Below are 12,961 nucleotides of genomic sequence, written 5' to 3'. Positions count from 1 at the left end.
CTCGGCTCAGACGGAGTGTGTGATGTATAACCACAGCTCTCAGATCAGTGTTCCAGCTCTCTCGGCTCAGACGTGATGGAGTGTGTGATGCAGTGTTGTAGTCGAGTCACCAACTGTCGAGTCCTTGTCGAGTCTTGAGTCCCCAGTGTTCGAGTCCGAGTTCAAGTCCGAGTCACCAAAAAAGAGTCCGAGTCGAGTCACCATTACCAGTGTTCGAGTCCGAGTCGAGTCTCGAGTCCCCAGTGTTCGAGTCCGAGTCCGAGTCGAGTCACCATTACCAGTGTTCGAGTCCGAGTCGAGTCTCGAGTCCCCAGTGTTCGAGTCCGAGTCCAAGTCCGAGTCACCAAAAAAGAGTCCGAGTCAAGTCCGAGTCGAGTCTCGAGTCCCCAGTGTTCGAGTCCGAGTCGAGTCTCGAGTCCCCAGTGTTCGAGTCCGAGTCGAGTCTCGAGTCCCCAGTGTTCGAGTCCGAGTCGAGTCTCGAGTCCCCAGTGTTCGAGTCCGAGTCCAAGTCCGAGTCACCAAAAAAGAGTTTGAGTCGAGTCACCATTACCTGAGTTCGAGTCCGAGTCGAGTCTCGAGTCCCCAGTGTTCGAGTCCGAGTCGAGTCTCGAGTCCCCAGTGTTCGAGTCCGAGTCCAAGTCCGAGTCACCAAAAAAGAGTTTGAGTCGAGTCACCATTACCTGAGTTCGAGTCCGAGTCGAGTCTCGAGTCCCCAGTGTTCGAGTCCGAGTCGAGTCATCAAGGTTGAGTCTGTGTTATATTTCAAGACTGCCTACATTTCTCCACTCTGGCACCTTTAAAGAGCTGATATAATTGTAAAAGAGGGTCTATATTAAACAAAAATGACACCACTGTGTTCAGGGGTGCAAACACATGTATGGTCAAAAAAGAGAGAGGTAATCGAAGCCCTCATCCCGCAGCAAATATCCAGATACTACATTGCCACCATCCCCAACCCACCCCTATAGGCACATAGAGTCAAATGAAATTTAGAAAAACTATCTTGCACTTCTTCTTCTTGCTTTACTGCTACTGCTCCTGAAAACAATTTCACCTGATGATTTGAATAGCTCTTTTTGTAAAGAATTAATAATTCTAGGATGATTGGGGTAATTGTGTAGGGTAGGCCTAGTGCATCTGCATAGAAACTAATAAACAAAATACAAATATAAATACAATAAAACACAAATACACGAGAAATAAAGCAGTGCTTTATGTTTTTCAGGTAAATTAACTGTATTAAGTTTTAATACAGTTTATCTTTTGACAAAACGTGATTTTTCTCTTTCTCTTTTGTTGTTTGATTAACTTTGGTGACACAAACAGCTGCAGGTATATTGGGTGCTGTCCCTTTAAGACGAATGCGCGTAGGGGTGGATTGCCCTAATGTGGGACACCTAAGCTCCAGTGGGTGTGGCTCTTCCCCAAACTAATGAATGTCACTGAAACTATGGGAAAGCCAAAGCTGTAGTGTCATGTGAACAAAATCATATAACCTTTGAACTGTCCAGTCATAAATTAGGGCGGTGACATACAATTTTGACCAAATTAGTGTTAAAGGTATAAATTAATTATTATCAAAATAATCATGCTACTTTTTATCTTAACGTGTTTATAAAATGTTTGTTCATTAAAAAATAGTATAGCATAGTATATATTTAAGCTATATATTTGATTTTAATACATTTTTCTATTGTCCCACTTTAGGACAAGTAGTGTCCTAAAGTGGGACAGTATGATTAGCCTAATGTGGGACAGTTGTAAAGCTACATGCCAGTCAAGAATGTGTGGTGGAGCATGGTTTATGCAGCAGTAATGGTTATTTACATGTTCTTAGTGATCTTTTGCAGTATTAAAATACTTTATTACTACAGATATTTAAGGGCAAGGGACATGTAAAGGTTGCCTATTCCCAGAAATGTAGCGACTTATTAACTTCTGCAGGCCATTTGTTATCTGCTGTTTTTTTATCTGTTGTTGTTTGATATATTGTAATAGGCCTATGCAACATTTTATATATTTACCTTTAAATATAGGCTACTTCATGAGTTCATGACTTATTAACTTCTGCAGGCCATTTGTTATCTGCTGTTTTTTTATCTGTTGTTGTTTGATATATTGTAATAAGCCTATGCAACATTTTATATATTTACCTTTAAATATAGGCTACTTCATGAGTTCATAATAAATACATTCATAATAATAAGTTAATAATAAATTCATGCATGCAAAACCATAATGTTGTTTTATTTGCTTGATGATGCTCAATTGTCCAACGTTCATCTTAAACCTTGGTTTTATGACAGGAACAACATTTGCAAATGGTAAAATGACTGAACATAAAAATAAAGAATTAGACAGAATTACTTATTGAGGACGTTTTTACTATTATTCATGAATGAAGGTGCACCATGGTTTAGACCTTTTAACATAGACTTTACAGTGTCCCACATTAGGCAAATGACTGTCCCACATTAGGAAGCTGCACATTTTCTCAGACAATTTGGCACTAAAAGCACTGATATCTGTATAATTTATTTTATGAATGTGTTATCTGCATTTTCTCTTTTGATTTGATTAGAAAACCCCCTGAGGATTCCAAAAAGGTATTGGATGTGGATTTAATGTATTGTCTTCACATCGTAATATTCTACAAAAGTCTGAAAAGCAAAAAATGTCCCACATTAGGGCAATCCACCCTATCTAATACCGGTAATGACACGCATCCGTTTTATTTTGACTGCGTTTACGGGGAAACTCATTGAGACGGACACTGGCTTATTTTTTCGTGCACATGTCTGTTCAAACACAAATAGATAAGAAAGAAAAGGGAATTCGGTGTTCACGAACTTGTGTTCGCAGACGTGCTGTCTGCGACTGCGTGGCTCTGTGCGCCGACAGACCATCTACATTTGGATGTTAAACATAATATATATAGCCTGATACAGCAAAGACAACGTCGGCAGTATTGACGGCAAAATAGGCTACAGAATATTTCGTTCTGTAGGCCTATTGACAGGGGCAATATTTGAAAATCGTTAATTAGGCCTATTTTGTAAATTACAATTATATATGCATTTGTCAAAACCGAGAGACTTTCAACCATCAAAATGTAATTTATTATATGTATTTGCGCCTTCTATTTTGTCTGAAAACTGCCAACACTCGTGCGTGTCGCGTGAAAAATAGGCGTCGGTTGCGGTTCTATTTCTAGCACGCGGTTTCGGCGCGGCTCGAGAAGTGTGTGTGTCACGCAGGCATTGTGCTCTAACACAAGCTCTAACCAGTTAACATGAGAGCCGACATAAAAACGGACACTCCACGCCACGCAGAGAGAAATGTGATGCAGTGGCAGACCCAGACTTCCAGAGTGAGAGTGAGACAGAAGCACTAGTGGTTCACGCTTGCGCACATACTGCTGGTTTGGCGCACAGTGTTCTGATTCGCTTATTTCCTATTTACTTGTTGGTGGACGCAATCCAGAATTACTGTTGGTTAAATTATAATCAGACCCTCTCAAACCCCCCCCCCCCCCTCCCCTTTTTAAAAAAAAACTCTTCGGATCTGCACGATTCCCTTTCGTAGGGAACTCGCACTGCGTCGCTGAAAACGACACTTTGGGGACGCTCCCTTAGCGTGCGCCTCTGAAGTATGAATGAAACTAATCCAATCCTGATTGGTGTTGCGTCATGACGTAACATGTGACGGCATAACCGGATGCATAAAAGTGACGCTGGCACACACACACACATTAGCTTTTGCTCTTCAGCAAGCGTTCTCTGTGAAACTGTCTGTCTTATTTGGTGTTGTTTGTCTGTTGAAAACCACTATATTATGCGAGTGGAAGATACACTAAGTGTGTGCACCCCTGCCCTATATTTCTCACGGGTGGGGACACGCATCAGTTGTGTGTACACTAGGAGCGCAGCACGCACAGGCAGCTCTCGAGGGGGCTGCCTGTGAACATTGTGAAAGTACTGATTAGAGTGCTGCACTCCCGTTTGGTTTCTGATAAAGGCCAGGCTCGCGATCCCCGCGGTTCGGGCCCCGCGTCCGTTGAGGCGGCGCGGCGGCTTAGATCGTGGGGATCGCAGAAGGATCTCGCGGATGAGAACGAGACTGCCGAGGCACTTTCTCGTTCATCATCCGCAGATTCTATAACGCTCGCTCACGACGCAGAAGCCCGCGATGTGGTTTCTTCTGCCCGTGACGAGTGCCCGATGCTCGAGCTATCTGCTTCTGAGGAAGTGATGTGCTCAGCATCGGGATCGAGGAACACGAGTCACACTCGCCGGTGTTGTTTGTAACCCAAAAATAAGAATTGTCCCATTGCATTGCAATACAGAATCTATAGTAGATAATAACAATAAGATTTTGTGTGGGTGCGAGGCATGCACAGTCAGCTCCTGAGGGTGCTGGCTGCGTGTTCATTGAGAAATATCTCGACGCACACAGCCGTGCGTTTCGGGTGTTTCAGCCTCGCGCCCGTTGACTTTCTTCTCGAGAGATGAAAGCCAAATATATTGTGAACGACTCGAATCTCGCGTTTGCCGAGGCAGCGTGTAGATTACGAGTCTGCAATAAAAGGGGACACACGCGATCTGTGAAATAATACTGTTTGGGTGCGAGGCATTCACAATCAGCTCCTGAGGGTGCTGGCAGTGTTCATTGAGAAATATCTCGGGCGCGTGCTAAATTCCGTGCGCTTTTGGATGTTTCAACCTCGCACCTGATGACTTTCTTCTCGAGGGATGAAAGCCAAATATTATAACGGCTCGAATCTCGCGTTTGCAGCGTGTAGATTACGAGACCGTATAAATAAATATTAAAACAGTATTGTCTGGTGATTATGGCTGCATTTAATTCTATGGATTAAAATGATGGAATTGAAATGATGGAATATATTATCTGACTTTAAGAAGTTAGATATTGTAATTCAGCCTACCATCTAGACCGTGTTTCACTTATCCAGTGTTTTTGGCTGCATTTAATTCTGAGGAATTAAAATGATGAGCAGCGAACGAGTTTTCGATTTTTTCCCTGCCGGTCCTCCGCATCAGGGTATCGAAAACGAGACGAAGATGGCTGTCCCCCCCGTGGAGGGACGAGCGAGAATCGCTCCTCCGCGGAGCCCTCAGGAAATCGATGTTTGTATCCAGCGTCAACTGCGCTTCAGGACGCATCGGTTTTCAGCGAATGCACGCTGTAGTGCCCGTCCAAAAAGGCTTGCGGCCAGGCAGTGTTCCTGTCCGCATATCGGAAACTGTTTTCGATTATTCCCTGCCGGTCCTCCGCTTCAGGGTGTCGAGAACGAAACCGAAAGAGCTTCCCCTCTGGGGGAGCCCTCAGGAAATCGATGTCTGTATCCTGCCATAAAGTGCGCTTCAGGCCACATCGCTTTCCAGCGAACGCACACCGTGGCGTTCGCCCCAAAAGCTTGTAACAGGGCACCGACGGTCACAAAATCTTTCTCGACTTTTTCCTGTCGGTCCTCCGCTTCAGGAGGTCGAGAATAGTGCTCGGAAATCACCCGAGGTCAGTCTCGAGGGGCTGGTTCCCTTAGTAGATTTTGTGGAAGAATGGCAACGCCTTCCGAATATATCTATATGGGTCCTGAATATTATAAAATATGGGTACAGACTGCAGTTCGGTCACCGACCTCCCAAGTTTGCTGGGGTGGTACCGACTGCAGTGGTTCCAGAACAGGCTCGGGTTATGGAACAAGAGGTACAGACTCTACTGGTCAAAGGGGCCATAGAAATTGTTCCCCTACCAGACAGGGAGTCCGGGTTTTTACAGCCGGTACTTTATAGTTCCAAAGAAGGATGGCGGGCTGAGGCCGATTTTAGATTTGAGGCAGTTGAATCGTTCTCTGAGGAGATTCAGGTTCAAGATGCTCACTATTCCCATCATCGTGAATCAAATCAGATCCGAGGATTGGTTTGTCACGATAGATCTAAAAGACGCCTATTTTCATGTCTCCATCTTTCCATGTCACAGGAGGTTCCTGAGGTTTGCTTTTGGGGGCGAAGCGTACCAATATCGGGTTCTTCCGTTCGGCCTAGCACTCTCTCCCCGCACGTTCACTAAGTGTATGGATGCAGCTCTGGCTCCACTGAGGCTTCAGGGCATCCGTATTCTGAATTATATCGATGACTGGCTCATATTGGCCCAGTCTCGAGAAATGGCAGTTCGGCATCGAGATGTCGTTCTTGGCCACATTCAGAAATTGGGGTTGAGACTCAACACTAAGAAAAGTGTGTTAGAACCAGCTTAGAAAACTACTTTTCTGGGCGTGGTATGGAATTCGGTTACGATGCAGGCACGTATGTCTCCCGCACGTATCGAATCCATCCTGACCATGGTGTCAGGGATAAAGCTAGGCCAGGCCATCACTGTAAGTCAGTGGTGGCTCAAAGCCAAGGGGTTTTTCCCCCAAGGGGAATCCGTTCCGTATAATAAAGGTTACGTGCAGATGCCTTCGTTCCCTATTAATATGGAAGAATCCTTGGTTCTTGTCCCAAGGGCCAGTATTAAGGGCGTTATGTCGCCGGAAAACCGTTTCGACAGACGCTTCCATCACTGGCTGGGGCGCGGTTATCGGCCGCTTTGCCAGGGGTCTGTGGCAGGACCATCATCATTCTTGGCATATAAATTGCCTAGAAATGTTGGCTGTGTTCAGGGCTCTGAGGAGCTTCCTCCCAGACATCAAAGGTTACCACGTCTTGATACGTTCGGACAATACATCAGTGGTAGTGTATCTGAACCGACAAGGGGGACTTAGATCGCGCCCTCTATCCAGATTGGCGCATCAAATTATTTTATGGTCCCAAGGGAAAATATTATCTATAAGAGCAATATATGTCCCGGGGGTTCAGAATCAGGGAGCAGACATCCTGTCGAGGCAGGGGCTGAGGCCCGGGGAATGGAGACTCCATCCAGAGGTGGTGGAGCTGATATGGCAGAGGTTTGGACCAGTGGAAGTGGAGCTGTTTGCGTCTCGAGGGACGTCCCACTGTCCACTTTGGTTCTCCCTTACTCATCCAGCCCCGCTGGGGTTGGATGCCATGGTACAGGCCTGGCCGAGGCTTCGCCTGTACGCTTTCCCCCCGATCGCTTTGCTCCAGGGAGTCCTGGACAGGGTCCGTTAGGAGGGCATCAGTCTTCTTCTGGTAGCCCCGTTTTGGCCGGCCCGAGTATGGTTTTCGGACTTAATTTCACTCCAGATAGCTCCGCCATGGCAGATTCCTCTGAGGAGGGATCTGTTGTTTCAGGCGGAGGGCAGTATATTCCATCCTCGCCCAGAGCTGTGGAAATTATGGGTCTGGCCTCTGAGGGGGCTCAGTACCTTGATGCTGTTCTATCAATTGGGGTGCACGGAACCATACTTATCTCTAGGGTTCCATCTACTAGGAGATTATGTGACCTTAAGTGGAAATGTTTTTCCGCTTGGTATAGAGAACATGAGTTAGACTCAGTTAACTGCCCAGTGGCTTCAGTTCTGAGTTTCTTCAAGATCGTTCTCTACGAATCTCTCCCCGTCCACATGTATGGTGCACATGGATGCCATTGCGGCGTTCCATGCACCACTGGATATTGGGCCTTTTGGGGAGGCACCAACTGGTCATACTATTTCTCCTTGGTACATAGAGGATGAGACTGACAGTCAGGTCCAGGGTTCCTTCCTGGTATCTGGTGGTGGTTCTCGAAGGCCTATCCCTGGCTCCCTTCGAATCCCTTCAGTCGGTTTTGCCTGGGACCTCACGTTCAAGATAGCCTTTCTCTTAGCTACTTCTTTTAAAGAGACTGGGAGATCTCCAAGCCCTGGCATTAGTACCAGCTTGCTTGGGGTTTACCCCCGGCGGAGTTAAGGCCATCTTGCATCCGAGACCCAGCTATGTGCCTTAAGTGCAATCTAACATGGCTAGGTCCATGGTCCTGCAAGCATTTCATCCTCCACCACGTGTCGGCAGAAGAGAAGAGGTTCCTTGCTCTGCCAGTCAGAGTTCCAAGTATTACCTTGAGAGGTCCTCTTCTTGGAGGAGGTCGGACTTACTGCAGTGTGTTTTGGATCACCTAATAGGGGCTCCCGGCTAAACAAACCATAAGTAGGCCTACAAGGTGCGCAATTTGCCTTCACCTTTGGCCATAAGGGCTCATTCTACTAGAGGCATGGTGTCCTCTAGAGCCCTCCTCTCGGGAGTGCCCCTCCAGGAGATCTGTGAGGCAGCCGGTTGGGCTACCCCGCACATTTTATCAGGTTTTATAGTCTGCACCTCCCCTAGTACGCCTGGCGCACGTATGCTCTAGTCCTAGCTGAGTGTCTGAGATCAGTTTCACTCTAGGGCAGGCCTTTTTCGGTGCGTGGCCTAGTGGGCATTCGTTCCCCAAAGTGTCGTTTTCAACGACGCAGTGCGAGTTCCCTACGAAAGGGAACGTCTCGGGTTACGACTGTAACCCTTGTTCCCTGAGGAGGGAACGAGACACTGCGTCGTCTTGCCACGCCCCTCGATGCCTAGGAGCGGCTTGCTTCATCGCGAGGCTAATGTGTGTGTGTGCCAGCGTCACTTTTATGCATCCGGTTATGCCGTCACATGTTACGTCATGACGCAACACCAATCAGGATTGGATTAGTTTCATTCATACTTCAGAGGCGCACGCTAAGGGAGCGTCCCCAAAGTGTCGTTTTCAATGACGCAGTGTCTCGTTCCCTCCTCAGGGAACAAGGGTTACAGTCGTAACCCGAGACGTTCACACAAGTCACCCAAACTGAAAACCGAAAAGCGCGCTGTTTGCACCCCTGTGTGTTAACAAACAAAACTTCTGATTTCAATAATGTAGGCTATTAGTAGCCTAAATGTTGAAATAAACTTTAACAATGCTGTAGAAGTGCAGTTTATTAATAGTAAATGTTAACTAATGTAGTTAACTAGAGTTTAATAAATGGAACATTATTGTAAAGTGTTACAGATTTGTACACCGATTCAGACGTCTCGTGAATTCATTGTTGGACAGATGGACAGTTGTTTTAACCATTCCATTATTGTGAGTCGGTTCAAAGGAGTCATTAGTTCGCGAATCGGACGTGTCATTAGTGGACGTGTAGCCTACGGCACGCGTTGTGTGATTATCTCGGCAGTTTAGGACATCAAACAAGATTTTTGTCAACACAGAAAACATTTCATCACTGGATAGGTTTTTTCGTTTATTGAAATTGTTGTTTATGTCAGCTGAATGTGCGGAACGCTTTTCAGAGAAGATAAGGCAAACGTGTTTTTAAGAACAAAGTCCAGAGAATAGAGTCTCGAGTCGGAGTCCAGGACTCGAGTACTCCATCACTGGTGTGATGTATAACCACAGCTCTCAGATCAGTGTTCCAGCTCTCTCGGCTCAGACATGACGGAATGTGTGATATATAACAGTGTGAGCTGTTCACTGTGGTCCATTCATTCATGCCGGCTCGAGTTTGGGAGCGCTTGCGAACACTAAAAGCTGCGGCGGAGTGACGGCCTGTAAACAGCAGAGTCGTGACCGATCACACACACATTCACTTACAGAGCAGAAGTGAGAATAATGACTGCAACACACACATCTGCTTCACCGAGACGCTCACTATCACTGACAAACACTGAAGCTATACAGAGGCTATTGCTAAACTCTGTGGAGGCTCCTGGAATGTAAAGTGTGTGTGTGTGTGTGTGTGAGAGAGATAGTGAATGTGAGTGTGTATGTTAGTGTGTGTGTGTGTGTGTGAGAGAGAGAGAGAAATAGTGAGTGTGTGTGTTAGTGTGTGTGTGTGTGTGTGTGTGTGTGTGCGTGTGTGTGTGTGTGTGAGTGCATGTGTGTGTGTGTGTGTCTGTGTGTGAGTTTGTGTGTGTGTGTGTTTGTGAGTGTGTGTGTGTGTCTGTGTGTGTGTGAGAGAGAGAGAGAGAGAGAGAGTGTGTGTGTTAGTGTGTGTGTGTGTGTGTGTATGTATGAGTGCATGTGTGTGTGTGTGTATGCGTGTGTCCCTGTGTGTGTGTGAGAGTTTGCGTGTGTGTGTGTGTGTGAGTTTGTATGTGTGTGTGTGTGTGTGTGTGTGTGTGTGTGTGTGCGTGCGTGTGTGCTCATGCCCAGAGGATCAGATCTCCGTCGTGTCAGGGCAGGAGAGTGAGGGTAAGAATGTGTAAACAGAGCAGAGTTTTACAGTGAGGAGCTTCTCCAACACTCCAGCAGAAACACAGGAGCCGCTCGTCCTGCAAACACTTTCACCTCTCAGATCAGACTCTTCTTCACAGTGAGATCTGAACTCCCAATACAGAGTCAGTTCCAGAAGTAAAAACTCCATTTAATTGGAAATTGACTAGACTTTTAAGGATAAACCTTCACAGTCAGCCATGGTGTCTGCTTCTGTTGAAGGCCGTCAGTCTGTGTTATTTCAACTGTTTCTTAAAATAATTGTTTAACAGAGGAATTCCTGGTGAAAAACTACATTACCCATAATGCCACACAGAAAATTCCACCAATCAGAGAGTCAAAACAATCAAAACTTGACAAAAGATCTCTATCGAATCTGTCATCCTACACTCTCAAAACACTGAAATATCTGAATATATATGCATATTTTTCAATAAACTTTGCAGTTTTATACTTCTCCAATGTTTTTAATGCTGTTTGCAATGCTTTGTAGGATTGTAGTTCTTTCCCTCAGTAAAGCTGTTCAGTTCACTGTCTTCTAACTTTGTATTTTTGTCCGATTTTCAAATACTTTTTTGCTTCAAATCAAAGTTTGTGACGTTATGATTCTCTTTGCTGGCTGGTTTGGTTCATGGCTTTATGAACGTTCAGTGTCGGGACAGGAAACACACTTCACTCACCAGGATTCTGCTGTCCAGTTTGTCACCTTTAACCTCCAGGTTGACCTTCTGAACAAAACATAGCTTGACCTGCTGCCCGACGGCGTCCTGAACGCTCTCTACACACACACACACACACACACACACACACACACACACACACACACACACAGTGGTTAGGTTAAGTGAGAGGTTAAGGAGAAACACACGTGAACAGAATCTCTCTGAAATATTAATATTATTCATAGAAGAAAATAACTGTCACCACAATCATGACCCTAACCCTATCCCTTTCATGTCGTGACTGTGACATAAAAAACAGACATTATGAGATGAAGTAGAAATTATGACATAATTATAACACAAGAAGTCAAAATTATGACATTAAAAGTCAGAATTACAGTCATCATTTCGAGTTTGTCACAATTTTGACTTAATCTCATCATTCCTACTTTTTGTGTCAAAGTTAAGATTTACTAAACCATGAATTTTGTCGATCCAGTGTCGATGACTGATTATTATAACGGGCTCTTGTGCGTTTGTCGCGTCACGCCGCGTCACTCCGCTCGCGCCAGCGTCAGGTGTGGGCGCAGTCAGAGCTGGCCCCTCCCACAGCTAACATACCTTAATAATAATAAAGCGCGATGAAAGTCTCTTTATACTTTTCCAGCGTAAATGAGCACAAACGCGAGTTTAAGCAGTGTAGTCGCGCGCGCGCACGCACGCACGCACACACACACACACACACACAGAGTAAGTCAAATGTGAGAGACTGAAGAGTTTTACCCAGCAGATCCTGAGGAACGCCTGACTCTTCTCCGCTCATCTTCTTCACTGATTCTTCATGAGCTTCAGTTGCACCTTTAACACACACTAACACACACTCACAGTTACAGTTACAGTTTCAGACCTGAGAATAAGCCGGAACACACGAGCAATGAAACCCCTCCCGCGAGACAGACAGATCCCGCCCTCATTCACCTGTCTGTCTGTCTCTCGGTCTGTCTGTCTGTCTGTCTCTCGGTCTGTCTGTCTGTCTATCTGTCTTTCTTTCTGTCTGTCTGTCTGTCTATCTGTCTGTCTATCTGTATGTCTATCTGTCTTTCTTTCTGTCTGTCTGTCTGTCTATCTGTCTGTCTATCTGTCTGTCTATCTGTCTGTCTATCTGTCTGTCTTTCTTTCTGTCTGTCTGTCTTTCTGTCTGTCTATCTATCTGTCTATCTGTCTATCTGTCTTTCTTTCTGTCTGTCTTTCTGTCTATCTGTCTGTCTGTCTATCTGTCTGTCTGTTTCTTTCTCTCTGTCTTTCTGTCTGTCTGTATAAATCAGATGCGTCGTTATTTGAATCACTCATGTTGCTGAATATAAAGTGTGTGTTGTGAAGAGCTGTGTGTGTGTGTGTGTTTCAGCTCAGTCTCTGTGTGTGTGTGTGTGTGTGTGTGTGTGTGTGTGCGTGTGTTTCAGCTCAGTCTGTGAGTGTTGTGAAGAGCTGTAATGTGTGTGTGTGTGTGTGTGTGTGTGTGTCAACAGGGGGCGCCACTGCATCACATGATCATCAGTTCTGTTCGTCAGTCTGACTCGAGCTGGATTATATCCTCCTTTAACACACAAGCACTACAACTTTGAATGATTTTTTTTGTATAATCTTTATTTAATATTATTATTTTATGTTTTGTGGGGAGGATTGTTATATTTATGTGATCTGTTTAATTAATATTTCAACATTTATTCATTTATTTAATTTATATATTTTTGTATATAAATAAATAACTACTTTATTTCTTTTTTATTATTATTAATTTTTCTTTATTTTTTTTTCAACACAAATGTGATATTTGGCCGTCCCTGTATGGGGTGAGATTTCGGTCACAATTCTGCGCGCGCAAGATCACATTTTGAGCGTGCAAAAGGGCATTTCGCACGCGCGTGAACTGAGTTTTGCGGAGAAATGTTCGTCTCGCAGATAAGAAAATATTGCGAGCGAACGAAAATCAATTTTGCATTTAAAATAAGTATTTGGATGTGCGCGGACGTTCTCTTTCGCGTGTGCAAAGTTTCACTTTCTTGCTCCTTTCATACCAGCCGTGAGCGCTCTCTAAGCGCAGACAGCTCGCTTGCTCAACACAA

The 12,961-nt window shown here is 45.1% G+C and overlaps 1 protein-coding gene across 1 annotated transcript in view; it reads right to left on the bottom strand.

The window, feature by feature from the left end:
• The window catches only part of carmil1 (capping protein regulator and myosin 1 linker 1), a 45,401-nt gene extending 33,645 nt beyond the window's left edge, over window positions 1-11,756 (bottom strand). The window contains exons 1-2 of the mRNA XM_084131605.1: window positions 11,622-11,756; window positions 10,857-10,954 (exon numbers count right to left, since the gene is read on the bottom strand). Of these exons, the coding sequence (XP_083987731.1) occupies window positions 10,857-10,954; window positions 11,622-11,661 (138 nt within the window). The 5' untranslated portion in view covers window positions 11,662-11,756. The remainder of the gene's footprint in view (window positions 1-10,856; window positions 10,955-11,621) is intronic.
• Between the last annotated feature and the right edge of the window lie 1,205 nt (window positions 11,757-12,961).

Source organism: Abramis brama (assembly GCF_963993115.1).
Source record: "Abramis brama genome assembly, chromosome: 12".
NCBI classification, from domain to species: Eukaryota; Metazoa; Chordata; class Actinopteri; order Cypriniformes; family Leuciscidae; genus Abramis; species Abramis brama.
Note: the sequence above shows the minus strand (reverse complement) of the source record. Positions and strands in the feature narration are given on the sequence as shown.